This window comes from Urtica dioica, chromosome 1 (assembly GCF_054948205.1).
Source record: "Urtica dioica subsp. dioica isolate 48M chromosome 1, U.dioica_male_clone48M_v1_H2, whole genome shotgun sequence".
Classification (NCBI taxonomy): domain Eukaryota; kingdom Viridiplantae; phylum Streptophyta; class Magnoliopsida; order Rosales; family Urticaceae; genus Urtica; species Urtica dioica.
Genome location: NC_142756.1, coordinates 2,598,487 through 2,619,158, shown reverse-complemented (window position 1 = coordinate 2,619,158; position 20,672 = coordinate 2,598,487). Strand labels below are relative to the sequence as shown.

Below are 20,672 nucleotides of genomic sequence, written 5' to 3'. Positions count from 1 at the left end.
AAGACAAATTTTCAAATTTTTGACGTTGTTGTTACTGTTTAGGAGTTTCGTGACGTTTTTGACTGATTAAAAAAGCAAGAAAAGTCATTACATTTCGTGCCATATGTGTCATTACATTTCGTCTTTGAACTCAGTGTAAGTATCTCAAAGATACTTGCAAAAGATTGTTGACATGACATTGAATGAGTGAATTATCAAATCAGTATTTTTCTTCTTACGAAGGTAATACATCTCGATGTCAATATGCTGCACGAAAAAAAACATTAATTATTTCTTGGAAGTTTTAAATTTGAAAAATTTGTCACGGAATCAATATATTTCGTGACACATCTGTCACATAATCAATGTATTTTGTGACAGATGTGTCATAGACCTAGATTAATTCTGTGACACATTTGTCACGAAAATACATTGATTCCATGACGCATCTGTCATGAAAATACATTGATACTTTGACACATCTGTCACGAAATACTTTGAGTCTGTGACACATTTGTCACGAAATACATTCAATATGTGACACATGTGTCACGAAGTGGCTTTATCTGTGACACATCCTCTTCTTCATCACATTTTCTTCTTCTTCTTCTTCTTCTTCCTCTTTTTTCTTTTTTTTCGCTTCCTCTTCTTGTTCCTCTTTTTTTTTTTTTTTCCTTCTCTTCATCCTCTTTCCTCTTCTTCCTTTTTTTTCTTCTTTTCTTCTTCTTGCTTCTTCCTCGCAATGTGCTTTTTCGCTTGCTCACGTAATCTGGAGGTTCTCTCAAACTGCTTCTTTTCCTTCTCAAGTTTACGTCTCCAATTGTAGAACTGATCTAGATCATCAAGACTAACTCTGAAGCACTTCACTGCGTCGAGAATCTCATTTTTAAACTTTATGTAGTCCTCTTCAAAGGAAACAACCTTGGAGATTTCGGACTACATTTTTGAGAACCTCGAACCGGGATTGTAGTTAGATTTCATAAGTACAATAACAAAGTCAGATGTGTCACGAAATAATTTGAGTTCGTGACATATATGTCACGAACTAGGTTACTCCATGACAGATGTGTCATGGACTAGGGTATTTCGTGGCAGATATGTCACATACTAGATTATTCCTTGATAGATCTGTCACGAACTACAGTTGTTTAAACTTAAACACAATACAGAAATGGTGTTACCTCAACTGATTGTGGTTGTGGTTGTAGTTGTGGTTTTGGTTATTGTGTTACCTCGAGACATGTTCATTATCAAATTTTTGTCTCCGCTCGAGTATATGCGGCGACACCTCCGGTTCTTTTCTCTTTAGAGACGACATGGCTTTTATGTCACTATTTGAAGCTGTCCTAGGGCTTCATCAGACTTCCATTGGCGTAGAAGCTTCCTTGATCGATTTGGATTACTTCATAATAATGGGTTTTTTTTAGGGGTTTTCTAGTTTTGGAACCGGAAAGTTAAGAGAATGAGAGTGAAGAGAACATTGTTTTGTTGATGGGCAATAGAGAAGAGAGACAGAGAGAGCAACGATTTTGAGAGAAGTTTTTTTAATATGAATCGTGAAGTTCACAGAGAGAGTGATGACTGCGAGATAAGTTTTTTTTTCCCCTTAAACCAGAAGAAGTGAAGTGAATAGGTGCGTGGGAAGCTTTGAAAAAGAACGGGCGGATGAGGTTTGAGAAATTGACATCAATAATATCAATCGCTTGTCATTACCAAAAATCAACCAAAACTCGAATATTGACACATTTAGTACCAAATCGGTCACGAGCTTGTTTGATTTCGTAGCACATAGGTCACGAATTGATTGTAGTTCGTGATCGATTTGGTACTAGATGTATAAATATTTGAGTTTTTGTTGATTTTTGGTAAGTAACAAACAAATGATATCATTGTCAATTTCCTTTGAGGTTTTTTATTTTTTTTTTTTTTTTGTTTAAATTATATATTTTTTTTTTTTTGAGGAAATGTTTAAATTATATTTCAGAGGTATATTTGTCTTTACTCACTAGGCTAAATATTTGATACATACATTTGGTATTTTTGGTATCAATCTCCCTACTCTATATCTACTTGAATATAATTAAATATAAAAAGATAAAAAAAATTATTAAATTAAAAAACCTAGTGAGTAACTAGAAAAGCCTCTAGCCGTCGCTCCCAATTGCTCGCCGTCTCGCCTTCTCCCACCGTATCGCACCACCAGGTAATGTTCAAACCCTAAGTTTCAGTTTTTTTTTTATTTTATTTTGTTCACGTGTTGATTAGTTTTGCTTGAATTCCCTATTTCATTGCGAAAATATATAATTGATGTGCTTTTTACTCAGAGTCATTTTTGTTGTTTTTAGTTTATGTAATTTGAAATCGTCTAAAATTCATATTCCGTTTTTTTGGCAAAGTCTAATCAAGATATACCAGGTAGAGCATTCCAGGGTCCCTGATTTTAGGGCTTAGATGATGATTTTTGTTCGTGTATTTGGCTTTTGGGGAATCTGATCCTGGTTTTGACTTAGAAGTTTAGGACTGCGTTTTTCTTAGTTGAAAGTTGAAACCGAATAAAAGTAAATGAAAAAGAAAAAGTCTATATAACAAGTCCAAATCTGCAAAATGGTGTTCAATTAAGGTCATTTACTTAAAAAAAATCCCAGCAAGTTGTAAGTGATTGTTGAAATCAATTGGTTACAGAGATAAAGCATATATGGTGATTACGGCTTAAATATCCATGGTGTCTTGTCTTTTGTCTTCCAGTGTAGTCTATGGCTATGCTTTGAAGGAGTTCCTATTTATTTTATTAATTGATTCATTAGTTATGTGACATACGATCTTAGAAAAGTATTTGAATTTGAAGCAACCACTTTTTTAGTTTGACCATTTTCTAATATCCGAATCCGGAATTTTTTTTACAGCTCCAAATTAAAACAGAGATGGCAAGTCAAGCCGCTTCGTCTTTCAGTGGAAACTTGAAGGCAATGTTTCATTCGTTTTTCTTCAACCTTTGGAATATGTCTCTTCTCATTTTTATTATTATCGTTTATTTCATTCAAATTGGCATGATTTACTATGGATTCAAATCTTGTCTCACGTAATCATTTTGAAAGACTCGAATGATGTCAAACTGCATACGTAATTAATCGATTTAGATGATGTTCATATGAATGTTTTTTCTGTACAAAATTTTCAATCAGCCGATTCATTTCTATATTGTAGAAGAATTTGTGAATAATTTTTTAGTGCAAATGATTAGCTGAAGTTCTGAACTTTTGTTTCCACTGTAACCTGTAAGTATACTTCTAAATAGGTGTTACAAAATTCATAGATTTAGGTGCTGAATCACAAATTTTTACCTTATTGTTCATCTATCTGATATATAGAATCCGTTTATCCATTTGTTAAATTTTGAAGTTCATATGAGTTCTTAGTTTAGTGTTCGAAGAAGGAAGTGTGATTTTTTATAAATCAGATTATACTATGAAGTGATTTGATGAAGCAGAGTAAAAAATGACTTCCTTTAGAATTTTTATTGTATCATATTTAATTACTAAACAGTTATTATATATTTTCTAAGATTTTCTTTTGTCTATATACAATTATTACTTGAATCAACCCTGAAGTTTGTGCTATTTTTGCAGAAAGCAGTTGCGGGTATTCGTAGAATTAATCTAGATGGTCTAAGATGGAGAGTATTTGACGCTAAAGGCCAGGTTTGGATACTAGCCTTGGTGTAATTAATTACTCTGATTTTTTTTTCTTTTTATATATTTCAATATATTCATAGAGAAATCTTATATGAAGTGTTCAAACACTGTTCGTTCTTGAAGTTCGATATTATTGAGCTAATTGATATGATGAAAATCCAAATGCTGGTTTGCTTTTTTTTTTTTTTTACATTGATTACTTTATTTTTCTTTTGGTGAAGGTTCTTGGAAGATTAGCATCTCAGATATCAACTGTTATCCAAGGCAAAGATAAGCCAACATACACACCGTATCTAGAGAATGGAGATATGTGTGTTGTGCTTAACGCCAAGGAAGTCTGCGTTACTGGAAGAAAACTTACCAATAAGTTTTACCGTTGGCATACCGGGTAACAATTTTTATCACAATAAATTCCAATCGGAAAGTCGTGCTCGTTGGGTATTCATTTTCAATTTGAAAAAATAAATCGATTTCCTACTTAACGGTGAAAACTAGATGACTAGATGGTAAACTCTATTGGCAAACTAGGCAACAAGAGACTAGATTTTTCATGTAGTTAGTGATGCCTGAAAAATAAGCTGATATCACTATTGGCACTTTTTTTTTTAATCAAACAAATAATTTATATGAATGTCGAACTTGTATTGATGAACTGTAGGTATGTTGGGCACCTCAAGGAAAGGAGCTTGAAAGATCAGATGGCTAAAGACCCGACTGAAGTCATTCGGAAAGCTGTTCTCCGCATGCTTCCCAGGAACAAATTACGTGATGTACGTATCGTCTTTACATATTTATATAAATATATGTGTGTGTGTGTGTGTGTGTGTGTGTGTCATCTTTGGCCCAATTATATTTTACTGGAAGACTTGTGCTATGTTTGAAACCTTGGAAAATGCAAGGGAAAAAGAAAACGGAACGCCCTATAACTAATTTGGCCAGAAAAAAATCAAAAGAATAATTTGAAGGATAGTGTATAACTAAAACACGGATTTCAGTTTTCCTAAAAGTATACCATGGAATATAAAAAACCGAATTCGCATTCGCGAGATTTCATTATACCTATCTCGCACATGTCTCCATAAATCTTCTTGGCATATCCGAACAAGAATAAGAAAATAGTTTTCCCCCTCAAATTTTCCCCGACTTTTCATTTAAATCCTTATTAAAAATTCTGGTTCCAAACGAGGGCTTAAACATATCCAAGTCTCTCTCTTTCTCTCACGCCTCTATCGTTTATATGGTTGTAGGATAGAGATTTAAAGCTGAGGATATTCCCGGGAAGCGAGCATCCTTTTGGGGACCGGCCTCTTGAAGAGTATGCGATGCCTCCTCGGACAGTGAGAGAGCTTCGTCCTCGTGCCAGAAGAGCCATGGTTCGAGCTCAAAAGAAGGCTGTAGAGAAGGAAAACGATACCGGCGACACGGTCAAAGGAAGCAAGAAGAACAGGAATAAATTACAAGTTGAAGAGTCGTGAGGCTCGCCACAGTGTAGGCTTAAACGAGAGCCCAGGGGAAAAAAATCGATAGGCGGTTCAGAAAGTTCAAATTTGTGTCTTTCTGTTTTTCCGGATCATTTTTTTTTTGAGATTTCAATGTCTTTTTGGAGTGGCAAATAATTTTGTAGCCATTGACAAGCAGATATTGTATGACTGGTACGAATGCAAAAATCTTACGTTCATATAGCTTGCCTTATACGGTTTTATACGTAAAACTTCTGTTATTTCTCCGCAGATATGGACTTCAAAATTTAAAAAAAAAAAAAAAATGCATGACTTAATTTAAGCTTAAAATAATATATTAAATAAATATAGATTCCAATAACTACGACGACTTAATTTAAGGCTTTAAGCCTATGATTTGGGTGAGTTCAGAGTAAAACGTGTCACATTACAAATACAAAAATACAATCAAGCGATTAAGTCTCATTGACAATAAAGTTTTACAACAGTTAAAAAGTGTCAAAAGGCTACTTCACAAAACTCAAACCAATACTCAAAAACTAAAGAAAGTATATAATCCTCCTCAAACTAAAAGCCTTCTTCTAATCACTTGAAGATCCATCATCGTCTTCCTCGTGCTGTGAAACGACTTTTTCCAAGAACCTCTTTCGAACTCCGTCAATTACGGAGTCTCTTGATTGATCGCCTCCACTTTGGCCGTCGTTGAGAACCGGGTCCGATTGGCACAGGACTAACGCCACACCTATAGTTTTCCAAATGCATATAACAATAATTTTATAAGAACTTTCGAATGCCGTCAATAAACTGACATAATCAGGTATCTGAGAGACCTGTAACTCAACCGAAAGGCTAACCCTCGCACCAAGCTAATTCGTTTCATTTCCTGCCTAAATTATTCTTTGTAGACAATAAAACCTATAGCTTCCAATAATACTATTCCATACCCTAAGCAATTAACTAATTAATTCGCAGCCCCTATAGTTCGAAAAACATATAACGATATTGTGATAATAAAATAACCTACAAATTCCGTCGATAATCTGATGCAGAATACAAGATGATCGAGTACCTAAGTGATCAATGACTTTTACTAGAAGGCTAAGCCTTAAACAAAGCTATTCATTTCCTGCCTAAATGACCTGCTAATACTATTTCTTGCCCTAACAAACTAACTAAAGCAACTCTTTCAAAGCGTATAAGAATATAGCTAGCAATAAAAATCTTTGAATTCCATCGATAAACTCTACCAAATCCAAAAGCCTAAGCCTTAGATCAAGCTAATTCATTTCCTGCCTGAATGACTTTTTTCTTTCTTTTTAGACTATCAAACTCCTAGTAATAATATTTCTTCCCATAAACAATTAACTAATCATTTCGTGGTTGGATTGTGAGTACCTTCGGGTGTACATCTCCGTCCAAATCTATGCATGCCAACATGGTTTGCTTTGACTGCGCTATTGTTGTACACTAGAACAGTGGGAAGGTTTCGGTCCGGGTAATTAGGAATACAATCGGTTGATATTATCTTGCAAAATTTCGTTGCTGGATATCGAGTCGCCAATTCCTCTAGGCATTGCATCAGCACGGCACAGTCTGCGATTCTACAATGAATTCAATGTTTTTTTTTTGTAAAGATCATTCTAATCCAAAATAATCAAAAAGCTCGGAATGAAAAAGTGAATACCCTTCTTTGTAGAGAAGCACAACAACCCAAACATCAGATGGAGCTTGAGAGACCTCTCTCACGAAATCGGATCCCGAAATCGGCATAATCGACCCGAATTTTGCAACCTTAGCTGCTTCTCTAAGCTCAGTCAACCTCTTCTTCCTATGAACAATATCCATACAGCTCTATATCAACAAACAAACTAATTACGATGAACAAAGTCAAACAACCACATATTTATAAATACCCAAACTTTTACAGTTCTTACATTCCGAATCGAATTCCTCATACCATCAGACCAGTTCATATTCGTGAGATCAAAACGATCTATTAAGATACAAATTTTATCATTTCGACTGCGGCAAAAAGAATACCTGTATTCTTCGAGAAAGCGATCGTCGTCAAAAGCATCGTCGTCGTCGAGGTCTTCGAGCTCGTCCTCGGTCTTGCGATCGATCCAGGATTTGTCCTTGGGGAGAGATGATTCGTCCTCGGCGGGAGCGAACGCCGGAGGCTTAAACACCGGCGGTTTCGGTGGAAGATTGCCGTGCTTTCGCTGAAGATCGTCCCACTGAGTCGAAGCTCCGTCCAAATCCTTGTACACGAAATGATAATCTCCCATGGTTGCCTCTGAATCTCGATCTTTCCGAAACTTTCCTTTCGAATCTTTAGCTTTTCTCTGCTGTTGTTGTTGCTCCTTTTCTCGGAATTGTATTTGATTTTAGGCCCACAAACTATAAAATAATTATACTTTAACCACACAATTCTAAAAGAGAAGAATAGTAAATCATTCTATTTAGAAAAATTAAGCTTGCCATGTTAATTTGATTTACCTACGGTTTTTTTTTTTCTATGTGGATGTGTCGAGAATCTCGGCTGTCAATTGAGTGTAATATTAATTTTTGGATATTATTTTTACTGACTGAAGGGTAAAAAAAAATATTATTCTGACCGGTAGGGTCAAACACTGTATTAACCCAATAAATAGGGGCAAAAGTGAAACTGATATGATTTATAATAATGGGCTTGAACCTATTAATAAAAGCCCAATATCCGAGTTACAGATCGCTGCGAGTCGACTCAGCACGAGGAACGAGTCGAATCCGCCATTAATACAGCTCAAATGGGAAAATAGAACTCGGAGAGCTTAGGACCAAAGACAAATCGACTGGGAGGGAAAGCCTTCAACTAAAATCCATGGAATCGTTGGAAGCGGTGGTGACTCAAATCCAGGGGCTGTCGAGCTCCCCCGGAGATATCTCTCGGCTTCACGTAGTACTGAGGCAAGCCGAAGACTCGCTCCGCGCCGAGTCGACTCGGTTGTTCCCTGCGCTCGAACAGCTTGACTCCTCCAAACACTCTCTCGGATATCTCTACATACTGTAACTCTCTCTCTCTCTTTCTCTCCTCGTGATTTGTTTAGGGTTTAAGATTACTGATTTATATGCCAGTTATTCGATTCTAGTGATCGGAGCAGGAGTGTGTATCACTGCGATTTTATTTGTGCCCTAACTCCAAACATTTTATTCTTTAATATACTATAGTTGTGTTCAATTCGTTTATTTGTTCCCGAATCAAATGATTGTCCTAATTCGAAAATGCAATTAGCTTTTTTTTTTTTTTTTTTTTTTTTTAGAAATCCTCATAGAATTGAATTTCTCTACCGAAACTTGTAATTTCAGAGTCCCATATTAACTCGGGATTTTATGGTCACAGAGAAGCATGTTCGTCTGGTCCGGTTTTGAAAGAGCGAACAAGCGACTTGGTTCTAGCCATTTGCAGATTCATCAGTGCTTGTGATACGGAGCAAATTCGTTTGGCGCCCGAGAAATGTGAGTTCATTTAAGACACTTCGAATGTTTCTGAGGATTGGAAACAGTTTGTTAGAAAATTGGATGGTCTTCAAAATAATGAAACATTGTTGGCTTGGCCTCTCATACAAATACTACAGTCATGTCATTGTTCTAATTTGTTGTGTTTTTGCAGTCATATCAGTTTGTAAGAAACTGAAAGACCAAGTTTTGGTGCTCAATGCCCCGATTAGAGGGGTCGCTCCGATGTTGTCGGCGATCAGGAAACTTCAAACCTCTTCAGAACATTTGACTTCATTGCACCCGGAATTCTTACTTCTTTGCTTGTTGGCCAAGTGCTACAAAACTGGCCTCTCCGTTTTGCATGAAGACATCTTCGAGGTTGATCAGCCAAAAGATCTTTTTCTCTACGGCTATTATGGGTGAGCTTCTTCTTCTTCTTCTTCTTTGTTCACTGCTGGAAAAAGAAAAAAAAAATGTCTATAAAGACCCATTTCCATGTTGTTTGATGCTTTGGATTTGTAGGCATCTTAGTTTTGCTACTGCTTTTTTTTCCCTTTATTTTTTTGTTTCTTTCGAAATTTCTGCTCTAGATTAATACACATAGGTTATAGTTTTATTTACTAGCACACAACTTGGGTTATTGTGATTTATCTAGTCTCGTTAGTGAAATAACCCAAGCTATAAATTGGTATTTATCACTTAGAAAGTTGATTATATTATTTTGACGTTCTATCGTCGTCAATAGGGGGATGATATGCATAGGACAAAAGCAATTCCGCAAAGCATTGGAGCTTCTGCACAATGTGGGTTATCGCTTTTTACCCTCTTAATTTTTTTTCCCCACAAAGCTGGATGAGCCTTTCGGTTAGCTGATGATAACTTCAAGTGAATTTTTACATGCTCTCTCCAGGTTGTAACTGCACCAATGCCAACTATCAATGCCATAGCAGTTGAAGCATATAAAAAGTACATCCTTGTTTCTCTCATCCATCATGGACAAGTATGTTTCCAATCTCAATTTCCCTTATCTTGTCAATTAGACGTTGGAAAAGTTCAGTCTGTAAATTTTCATCCACATTTTAATAATGTTTGGCTTTTTGGCGCCAGTTCTCAACCAGCTTCCCAAAGTATACTTCATCGGCAGCTCAAAGGAATTTAAAAACTCTCTCTCATGTAATGCTGTTGAAAATTTATTTTCCCTTTGTAGATTCTCTCTATTTAGAGAATTTCGTTTAATCTGGTCCCTGGTTTTTTTTCGGTCTTCTTTGAACAGCCCTACATTGAGTTGGCAAATAATTACGGCGCCGGAAAGATTTCAGATTTGGAGACGTATGTTCAGACAAACATTACCAAGTTTGAAAGTGTGAGCTTCCCAAAACCTTCTTCTTCATCATCTTTCAGTTTCTGGGACCTATTCATTGCACTGTGTGTTCTTGTGTGTATAATATTACAATTGAATATCTCTGTGCAGGACTACAATCTCGGGCTGGTAAAGCAGGTTGTAGCTTCCATGTACAAGCGAAATATCCAGAGACTTACTCAGACATACTTGACTCTCTCGCTCCAGGATATAGCCAACACTGTCCAATTAAACAGTGCAAAGGAAGCCGAAATGCATGTTCTGCAAATGGTATGACTTAACATATGTGAGCGTTGGGACCACTAAGCATAGAAATTCACGTTATTAGTGTCTTGACATTCTAGTATTGTACTGCAGATTCGAGATGGTGAAATATACGCATCAATCAACCAGAAAGACGGGATGGTTAGGTTTCTCGAAGATCCCGAACAGTACAAAACCTCAGAGATGATCGACCACATCGACTCGTCTATCCAGAGGTAAAAGTAGAATATTGCATGTAAATCATATATGTCTAAACTGTGGTTCAAATTTTTTTTTTTTTCAGGATTACAGCACTTTCAAAGAAGTTGACTGCTATGGATGAAAACATCTCGTGCGATCCGTTATACCTAGCAAAGGTAAGGTCTTTGTTTCTTGGTTCGACTCGGAAACTTATTTGGTTGGTCTCTTTAATGGCTTCTGTGTGTTTTCAGGTTGGAAGAGAGCGCCCGAGATTCGATCTCGATGACTATGACAGTGTTCCTCAGAAATTTAACATATGAGCCGAGCGAGAATGCTTTGTATAGGGACCGGGACCCGAACTAGCGATCGATGATCCGTCGGCTGCGAACAGTGCAAAGAAACAGTTTTTTTTTTCATATATTTTGGACCTCAGCTGAGAAATAGATTGATCTGGTTTAGTTGCAAAACAAACACTTTGTGGATGTGATCTACGTAACATTCTAGTTTACCATCAGTTTTTTCTACGGGTCTGCTTAATATTTGATAGTACGTTGAAGCCCAACAAAGGATATAGCATTTGCATTGCCAAGAGAGATTTAGCGATGTTTCTCAGGGAACTTCCACAAATGAGATGATAGTGACTAGAATACCTCATATTTTCACTACCTCGTTTTATTTTTATTTATTCTGACAATTTTACGCTTAAAAAGTAACGAAGACAATTTCCACGTTTCTAACTACGATTTGAGGCTGTAAATTCGATTTTGGGTTGTATTGATTTGATTTAAAGCAGATTCGAAAATGTGAGAAACCAAAGCAGACTTCATAAATCTCAGCAATTTGTAGCGATCCAATTAAAGAGAGGTTCCTTAAAGAACAAGGAATGACTAGATTCGGATAATTTGTGGGCCCGAGGCATATGAACGAGTCACAGAAAAACCAACAAAAAAAAAAAAAAAAAAAGTAAAGGGATAAGAAAGTTGACGATGAGCTTATGGTTATGTTGCTCTCAAGTTGGTCCCTCAACTCGTTACGATCTCTGCTTTCCATGGATTCTTTCAAACCCTAATCGGAAGCTCTATACTATCTCACTCGCCGTCAAACACTCCAACAATTGGCCCAGACTCTTCGCCGCGCAACGCGAGGATGTGGTGGAAGAACACGCCGGTGAGGTACGCATCTCCGCAGAGAATCTGGGAAGTCCCAAAGAGGCCGTCGAGGCTTTGGAATCCATCGGCGAGCGTGGACTCAAAGTCAGTTCTAACAGCTACACGAAGTTGGGTCAGTCTTGCGCGGACTTGAACTGCGTCGAGCTGGGTCGCAGATTCCACGGTCGGCTGAGTGTTGTAGAGACCAAGCTGGTCAGCGTGTTGGCGAAATGTGGGTGTCTCGGCGATGCACGCAAGGTGTTTGACGGAATGCCTGAGAGAAACTTGTTCACCTGGTCGGTTATGATCGGAGCCTACGCTAGAGCGCACGAGTGGGAGAGTGTTTTGGAGCTTTTCGTCATGATGGTGAGAGACGGGGTTATGCCTAACCGGTTTCTGTTTCCCACGATCGTGGAGGCGTGTGGGAATGGAAGGGACTCGGAGGCGACCAAGGTGATACATTCGATGGTAGTCCGGCTTGGTTTTTGCGACTCGATTAGAGTCAGCACTTCGATTCTCGCGGTCTATGCCAACTCCGGGAAGCTGAATTGGGCGAGGAGGCTTTTCGACCAAATGGAGAAGAGGAACGCGGTGAGTTGGACTGCAATTATAACGGGGTTTATCCAAGAGGGTCTGATCGAAGAGGCCATGGAAGTAATGAAGAAGATGGAGAGTTTGGGTATAGCTCCTAATGTTGTTACTTGGACGGCTATGATCTCGGGGCTTTCTCGTAGCAATCGGAGACGTCAAGCGTTGGATATGTTCAAGGCGATGCTTTTGGAGGGAGTTGAACCTAATGCAGTTACGATTACAAGCGTAGTCTCGGCCTGTGAATCCCTCGTCAAAGGGAAGGAAATCCATGCTTTCTCGGTCAAGATTGGCGTCATCGACAATGTTCGTGTCGGGAATTCGCTCGTCAACATGTATTGCAAGTGCGGGGATTTAGAGGCAGCGCAACGAGTCTTTGATGCAATGGTCGAAAGAAATGTTTTCACGTGGAACTTTCTGATCGGAGGCTATTGCCAAGCTGGTTACAACGGCAAAGCTTGCGATCTTGTCACGAAAATGCAGGAATCGGGTGTAGAACCAAATGTATTCACGTGGAATGTTATTATAACGGGGTTTTTCCAAAAGGGTCTAATCGAGGAAGCTTTGGAAGTAATGAAGGAGATGAAGAGTTTGGGCGTAGCTCCTGATGTTGTTACTTGGACATCTATGATCTCGGGGCTTTCTCATAACAACCAGAGACGTCAAGCCTTGGGTATGTTCAAAGCCATGCTTTTGGAGGGAGTTGAACCGAATGCATTTACGATTAGAAGCGTAGTCTCAGCCTGTGCATCCCTCGGTAACGGGAAGGAAAGTCATGCTTTCTCGATCAAGATTGGCGTTATGGGCGATGTTTACGTTGGCAGTTCGCTCGTCGACATGTATTGCAAGTGCGGGGATTTAGAGGCAGCGCAGCTAGTCTTCGATACAATGGTCGAAAGAAATGTTTGCACGTGGAACTCGCTGATCGGAGGCTATTGCCAAGCTGGTCACTCTGGCAAAGCTTGCGAACTCGTCATGAAAATGAAGGAATCGGGAGTAAAACCAGATGTATTCACGTGGGATGTGATGATCTCGGGTTACATGCGTAACGGGCACGAGGATTTGGCAATGGATCTGTTTCAAAGAATGGAAAAAGATGGTAAAATAAAACGAGGCACCGCGTCGTGGACCACTCTCGTGGCAGGGTATCTTCAACTTGGGAAAAAGGACGAGGCTTTTTCGATGTTCAGAAAAATGCAGCTCGATTCGGTGGTTCCGAATATGGCTACGGTGTTGACTGTCTTGCCAGCTTGTGGAAATCTTTTAGCAGCGAAAAATGTCAGAGAGATGCATTGTTGCATTCTGCGACGGGGCTTAGAGTCCGAACTCCCGGTTGCGAATTCCTTGATAGACACATATGCCAAGTCTGGAAATATGAGATATTCAAAGACCCTGTTCGACAGAACGGAATCGAAGGATATTATCACTTGGAACTCGATGATTTCCGTGTATGTCTCGCATGGATTCCCAGATCTTGCGATCGGAATGTATGATCGCGTGAGGAAATCGCGGTTGAAGCCAACTGGAGGTACCTTTCTGCCTTTAATCCACGCATATGGTCTCTCTGGAAGAGTTGACGATGGGAAAGAAGCTTTCTCTACCATGCTCGAAGATTATCACATCGTTGCTGGTCCAGAACATTATTCAGCTATGGTCGATTTGTTTGGCCGTGCCGGTCGGCTCGAAGAAGCAGTAGAGTTCATTGCCAACATGCCAGTGGAGCCCAATTCATCAGTATGGAGTGCGTTGCTCACAGCGAGCAGAATCCATGGGAATGTCGGCCTAGCTTCACGTGCTATGGACAAAATGCTCGCATTGGAACCATGGAATCACTTGGTCCGACGATTGAGAACACAGATCAACGGATTGGTCGGGAAATCCAAGCTTGAAAGAGAGAATGCCAGGCAGTTGGGACGGTGCTGGATTGAACTGGAAAATACAGTCTACACATTTCACGCCGGTGATCAATCCCAGCCTTATCTATATCCTTGGATAACGAGAAAAGGGAAGGGTCAATCTGGGTTTCATGACGGGCATTGCATCGAGGAAGAAGATAGAGAAGAAGTTGCGGGTGTCCACAGCGAAAAGCTTGCTCTTTGGTTTGCACTCATCACTTTCCCAGGGAAAAACCAGTGCATTCGAATCGTTAAAAGTCTCAGAATGTGTGGGAATTGTCACGAGACGGTAAAGTGTGTCTCCAAGTTTTATGGTCGCGAGATATTTGTCAATGACTCGAAGCGTCTGCACCGATTCAGTGACGGAGAGTGTTCTTGTAGAGATTATTGGTAGACGCTTAAAACCCCATTATTTTGTAATGTAAAATGTAGCATTGTTGTTGAAACCCTTGTAGATTATAACAAAAACATCTCTCCAATACAACATTTGCAATGACTAGCCGTACAAGATATACGTAACAAGGCAAAAAGAATGAATAAAGGGAGTAGTTTTCACACCAATGTATCCATACATCAGAAGAATAAGAATACAAGCATATTGCCCAAAAAAAAAAAAAAAAAACCTTTTCAACTAATCTAGCGAGTAAAGAGGCCCAAAAAATAGGAAAAATATTCAATTAAACTTTGGTATCTCTATCTTTACACAGCATGTGCCATTCCTGAAGCACAGCTGCCTGAAGAGAAAGATGCTCAACCTCCTCGGCGCTCAGCTTCGACAGTGTCGATGGTCCCTTTTTTTCCTCTTCCTCGGCCTCTTTCTTCTTCTTCTTCTTTTCCTTCTCTTTCTCTTCATTTTCTTCTTCATCTTCGTCATCGTCATCGACAACAACATCATCATCGCTGGGGTTTGAGATTTTGGTTTTTGGCTGAGCGGCTTTGAGCAGAGCGATCCGTTCCACGGAGGTCTTGAGCCTCTCGGCCGCGGCCTCCTTGACTTCTTCCTCGGGCATGTACTCGACCCCGCCGTCTGTGAGGTCGTCGAGCCATCCTTGAAGGTCCGAGCCGATCTCCTTCGTTATCGACGCATCGGAGGCTCGGACCACGAATTTGCAGATCATGGTCGTCGTTTCGTCACCGAGATCGACGTTCCTGCTCACTTCGCTGGCCCCGAATATCATCATGCCCAAAAAGCCTCCGTACCAGGTTTTGGCGGCAAAACAGAGCTTCGACCAGAAGAAAGGAGTCAGTAACATAATTAAGAAGATTGATGAGCTTGGTCCACAATTCGAGAGGTGAACCCAGTCTCTTAGAGATTAACTAATTGACTTGACAGTAGACAATTTTTCTCATCATTTATATACCGTCAAGTATTGAAATACAGTCAGTTACTAGAGAATTACTGAAGGTACACCATTTATCGATGACTACCACTAGCGATATTCACAATAAATTTCCAAAATATCACCCAAAAAAATTGGTAAATCGCCAATCTATCAATGAGGTAATGGGGGAAAATGACAAATTATTTACAAAGAAGGTCCAAACAAACATTACAAAAAAAGGCTTTTTTTCTTTAATAAGAGCCTAAGAACTAAAGAAAATTGACTGTTTGCAACTATATTTGTTTTAACAGGAGCATAAAGAATAGAAATTTCAACAATTTTTAGGTGCAAACTCCAAGAAGAAAGAAGTGACTGAGATAAAAGTTTACCTGAAACCCAGCCACTGTGCGTATTATATGCGAACAAACTCTGTGGAATGGCTTGGATGCCAGAGATTTCAACCCGCTCAAGAACGGAGACGAACCGTATTGTTGCGCCGCAGTGGCTTTGAAGCCACTTCCTTCGTACATATATGTACCAGTGTACTCAACAATAGCAGGTAAACTAGGCCACAATCGGAAGAACTCAACCGGTGAGATTTTGTGTGGCAATAAGAGCTCCGTCAGAGGAAGTTTATACGGTTGACACCTCAAGATTACGGGTTCCCCTAATTCTGGCTTTAAGCTTCTCTTCTGTTTCATAATTTGTGGATCTTCTTCGGCGTAGTCACCTTCATAGTCCCCGGCACCACCACTACCATAGAAAGGGTAATATAGGACTTGAACCCAAAGTGCAGATCTTTCAAATTGGGAGACACCTACAGTAACACTGGACAGCACCGGATCCTATAAAAGATCGAAAAAACAGATAAGTGAGAAGTCGCATTGGAAGCCGAAAACTGAATACCCCACTAATACTCTCAAGTCAATCTCTCCAGAGCTACCAAGGGCAAGATATTTATTGACTGAAAAAACACCCTTTTTTACTTGAAGACTACACAAGAGGGAAGATAAATCAACAGGAATGTGAAGTGTGGAAAAGAAATGGTCGGATAATATCAGACCTGAGAAACAAGATTACGCAACTGCCGGACTGCTTGAGGAGACCCATCCATGAAATACAGTGCCCCTGATAATCCAACCCGAATGTCCACCCGGTTTAGTTCAAGCTCGGTTAAATTCAAGACCTGTGTACCAACACAAAAGTAAGCAAGTGTTCTAGGACTTGGGAATGTGATTTTCATAAAAAAAAAATAAAAAAACAGTAATTCTCTGTTATTTCATCATGTTCTTGGCTGTTAACAGACCAAAAGTTCAAGGACTAAAATGAAATAAATTTGCTACTGACCAAATACATTAACTAGGATAAAGTTTGAGGAGACTGCAACTATTTATGTATAAATGAAGAACGGGTTAATTTCTCCCGGAAACAAGTTACACGATAAAGAAAGGACTGATTTAAAAAAAAAAAAAAAAAAAAAAATTAACCTTCAAATGTAAAGTGACCCTTCCATCACCGGAGTCTGTCAAATGATAAGCTTCGACGTAGCACGGATCACTGCTACCCGTCAATGTGATTGCAGTGGGAGGGATTTTGAGTAGCTTAGAGTCAACTCCTTTAGTCAGCAAAAGGGTTAGTTCACTTGGATCTGGCCCCCAAAGCTCTAAAATGGCCTTGTGAACCAGTCCTTCTAACTTCCTATCCTGAGCCGCAGATGCTTCGTAGAACTGAACGGTTAGTTTATGGTGGCTAAATGGATAATCACCTCTGGCTTCACTAACCCCGGCCCACCTGTAAGGAATAATAGCGACGATAGTAGTCAGTCAAACATAAACACTGGACAAGAACAAGGACTATTATGTTCATTTGAATTCTGTGACGTATATGAAGCAAAATGACCATATTAGAGTTTTCTATAAGAAAAAGTATGTTAGGCATTTGCTTTTCGATATAGCCTACTTAGAGTAGGAGATCTTCTATGCACAACCAAAGATTGAGATTGAGAGGCCTAGTCTCGTAGATGCTTACTTGCTTTCTGAATGAGCTGAAGCATATTTGATTCTCTGAAGTATCAAACGACTTTGATGCTTGTTGACGGAATCAGCCATCGTACCAGCTCTAAACTCTTCAAGCTCTTTCGTTAGAAGTGATCCGGCCCTTGCATAACGTGATCCCAATCTTTGAGCACAGAGAAGAATTGCCTGAAGATCTAAAAGCCTATTTGTTGTATCCGCAGATGAATCCGTGTTAAACAAAACCTTGCGGATATTAGTGATAATGATATTTAGAGGATCCTCTGGATCATCAGCAAGGAGCGGATCTAAGCCTTCTAGATCTATGTGCTCCGAAATAGCCCAAATAACACGGGCACATATTCTTGGAGTATTCACCTGCCAAATGTACAGAACGATTTATAAGTCAATTAAACAGGGCCGAGCATAATCATCTAAAGAATTTCCATACCTCACGTAAATCTTTCACAAGCTCACGTTGCAAGTTTTGCAATCTTGTCTCGTTTAAGATTTGGTCTTGAGAAGCACCGTCCTTGACTCTTTTCACACCTCCCCTTGTATCATAGATTTGGCACAACCTAACAAGCAGCTTCAAGTAGCAGTCTATGGCATATGTTCGGCCATCACAGTCCCATTTGACACAAGGCCTGCAAACTTCAACCACTTCCAGAGCAGGCTCAGTCCAGTTTAGCGCACCATAACCAGTTCCGTAAGCTAAAGCTCCGATGACCCTGCTCTCTTTACCCGAGTTCTTTTGTTCGGGCAACGGTAGAGATAACTGGAAACAACTTTCCACCAAAGACGCCACTAGCTCCTCCCTAAACAAGCTTTTACTCGTAACACTGTTAAGATCATCTCTTATTCTAGCGTCCTCAAAAAGAGAGGCAATATCGGTCCCGGCAACAGGTTTCTGTCCTCTTCGCACGCTTTCCTTGGCAAATAGATCAACACACAGAGCAGTTCTACAAATACATGCCAGCGCATGCATACGATCTGATTCTGCCCGCAAATTTCTCACCATTAGAAGCAGTCTCCTAAACAGGGAAACCTATAAATGCAATGTCAAATATTAGCTCCTCTCTCGCTGGATATACTAAAAGACACATTTACGTGTTCCAGCTAAAAAGAACAGAATTTTTATAAATCACTTTGATTTTCCAGATTAGAAATATAACAATCCAAAAGAAAAAAATCACAAACCCATAATGGAACATTACATATCCATTTTTAATTTGTTCTCAATGTAGAGATGACATTTTTCAAATATCTTTTCCGTATATTTACCTCCATAAAGCCTATTTAACTCAGTCCGACCCCATTAACCACTCAGCATCAACCCGGGAATCAACTTAATTTCCTCCGCAAATGAAATAGGGATTCCGTACAAAAATATATTAGCCTTCTCAATTAGGGATTCCACCAACTAAATAAAAGTTCTGTGGTCAATCCGCATTGGATTCGAACCAATGTTTGAGTTACAAACAGTGCTTCCGAGTTGTGTTTGTAGTTTAGCTAGACATAAATATTCCTTGTGTTTACCTTCTTTCCCAATATAGAAAGAAAGCTTCTAAAGCGAGTAAAGAAGGGCAAGCGATACCTGCATATGAAGATCAAGTAAGTGAAGATTCGTAACGACAGCTCTGACAATACTTTCCCTCGCTGAAGAGAACTCTTGCCGATCCCAAAGCGTGAGGATCGCGATGATCGACTGCGAAGCCCACTCGGGCTTCCCTCCAGGCACATCAGCCAAGTACAACATGTTGATTCCGACCTCGTAGATCAACGCCGGTTCCAATGACGAAGCCAGAAACGGAGCCAGATGTGACACCACGTCCGAAACCCCAACAAGTTTCTCCGCGTTCGAGTCCACGATGCCATTGGCAGAGGAGTACGAAGATTTCGAGAGCTTCCTCATGACCTCGACCGAACCGGAAGCAACGGCCTTGACTGCGTACACGATCGGAAACACCGTGGCCTTGAAGCTCTCCACCGGCAATACCAGCGACCTCGCGGTCAAAGCCCTCCTCTTCTTCCACACCAAATCCACCATCGAAGAAACCCAATTAGACCTTATCGCCACAGAATTCTCGCTGTCCACGAGCTTATCCCCGGCCAACCGGCTCATCCTCTTCGTATCGAACTCCTGGAAGAGCCTCCCGACAGACTCGAACGCGACCTTAGAGACTGCGTCAGACCGGTCCAGCATGTTCTGGCCAATCCTGGACCACCAAGCCGAGACCTTGTCGAGCAGATTGACATTGTTCTCGCAGAGGATGACAAGATCGTCACGGGCGAGGATGCAGCCTAGGGTTTCAGTCACAGAGAATCGAAGATTCTCGCTGTGGGAGTCAAAGCAAGCGCTGATCTCTTTATTGGAGCCGGAGATTAGGGCGGAGAGGCGGTGGGAAGGGATGGCGGCGAGAATGGTGAGCGCGGCGGCGGTGACGTCCGGGTCCGGGAAGAGGAGGTCGGACCGGACGCCGGAGCATACTGTGTCCCACAGATCGGCGGTGAGGCGAGTTGATCGGATTAGGTCGAAAGCGAGCTTCTTGCAGACCGCGGAGGCCGGCGAGGCCACGATCTCTTCCACGGCGGACTTGGCGATAACGGAGATGTCTCTTCCGGCGGCTGATTGCTGTAGAGCTTGGAGCAGCGCGCCGGATTGCCGGAGAGCGTCGTTGGAGCGGAGGTCAGCTTGGATCTGCGCGAAGAGAATGTCCATTGTTGATGGGTGAGAGATCAAGGTATGGATCTTAGGGAATTTGACGGAGGTTTAGGGTTTCGGAGGTGTTTGGACATGGATGAATGACTGTGTGAGACTATGGATTTGCAGAGTTGTTGATGATGATGCCTATTTCCATTTCCACGCTGTTTTTTTTTTTCCAACTGTTGTTGGAGCTTCAGCGAGGGAAATAATTCGATACAAGGCACTGAGTCTGTGTGAGCGACACCGAGTTCAGATCCGAGTGAGCGACAACAACGAGTGACACCGATTGGGCTTCTGACCATAGGCCCAAACATTGTGCTCTTGGCCCATTATGGTGCTCCGGAATCAGAGAGTGTAATAATGGGAAATATCCACAAATATTTCCTTTGAAGATGGTAATTTTTAAAATATCTGAGACTTTTAAACCTTTCATAAGTACCTCATTTTTTTTTTTTTTTTTTTTTCATTTTAACAGGTTTTTAAAACATAAAAAGGGGGTGAAAGCTAAATGAAACTGTAAGAAATAAAAATAAAATAAGTAAAAAAAATTGTAACTAACAAAGAAGAATCTGTAATTTCCAGTTA

General features: G+C 40.2%; 4 protein-coding genes and 1 pseudogene across 4 annotated transcripts; 3 read left to right on the top strand and 2 right to left on the bottom strand.

Moving 5' to 3' along the window:
• The first annotated feature begins 2,061 nt into the window (after positions 1-2,061).
• LOC149406306 (Ribosomal protein L13 family protein) lies at positions 2,062-5,353 on the top strand. Its single transcript, XM_089628998.1, has 6 exons — positions 2,062-2,182; positions 2,883-2,942; positions 3,606-3,677; positions 3,893-4,059; positions 4,330-4,441; positions 4,919-5,353. The coding sequence occupies exons 2-6, from the start codon at positions 2,901-2,903 to the stop codon at positions 5,144-5,146; spliced, it is 621 nt and encodes a 206-aa protein (XP_089485124.1). The 5' UTR covers positions 2,062-2,182; positions 2,883-2,900; the 3' UTR covers positions 5,147-5,353.
• Positions 5,354-5,483: 130 nt separating this feature from the next.
• On the bottom strand, positions 5,484-7,540 carry LOC149406305 (Thioredoxin superfamily protein). Its single transcript, XM_089628894.1, has 4 exons — positions 7,172-7,540; positions 6,816-6,959; positions 6,527-6,732; positions 5,484-5,873 (listed from the first exon to the last, which is right to left on the bottom strand). Exons 1-4 carry the CDS (start codon positions 7,417-7,419, stop codon positions 5,713-5,715), a joined length of 759 nt encoding a protein of 252 aa, XP_089485020.1. The 5' UTR covers positions 7,420-7,540; the 3' UTR covers positions 5,484-5,712.
• Positions 7,541-7,863: 323 nt separating this feature from the next.
• On the top strand, positions 7,864-10,939 carry COP13 (Proteasome component (PCI) domain protein). Its single transcript, XM_089628820.1, has 11 exons — positions 7,864-8,179; positions 8,514-8,629; positions 8,784-9,030; positions 9,357-9,414; positions 9,522-9,611; positions 9,719-9,784; positions 9,885-9,974; positions 10,083-10,241; positions 10,329-10,450; positions 10,519-10,591; positions 10,667-10,939. The coding sequence occupies exons 1-11, from the start codon at positions 7,995-7,997 to the stop codon at positions 10,733-10,735; spliced, it is 1,275 nt and encodes a 424-aa protein (XP_089484946.1). The 5' UTR covers positions 7,864-7,994; the 3' UTR covers positions 10,736-10,939.
• A 150-nt stretch (positions 10,940-11,089) lies between these two features.
• LOC149406303 (pentatricopeptide repeat-containing protein At1g19720 pseudogene) lies at positions 11,090-14,461 on the top strand (annotated as a pseudogene).
• A 131-nt stretch (positions 14,462-14,592) lies between these two features.
• Positions 14,593-20,335, bottom strand: TPLATE (ARM repeat superfamily protein). The gene is made up of 7 exons (XM_089628493.1): positions 18,978-20,335; positions 17,832-18,428; positions 17,397-17,758; positions 16,856-17,159; positions 16,432-16,554; positions 15,758-16,213; positions 14,593-15,269 (listed from the first exon to the last, which is right to left on the bottom strand). The coding sequence occupies exons 1-7, from the start codon at positions 20,100-20,102 to the stop codon at positions 14,724-14,726; spliced, it is 3,513 nt and encodes a 1,170-aa protein (XP_089484619.1). The 5' UTR covers positions 20,103-20,335; the 3' UTR covers positions 14,593-14,723.
• Positions 20,336-20,672: the final 337 nt, after the last annotated feature.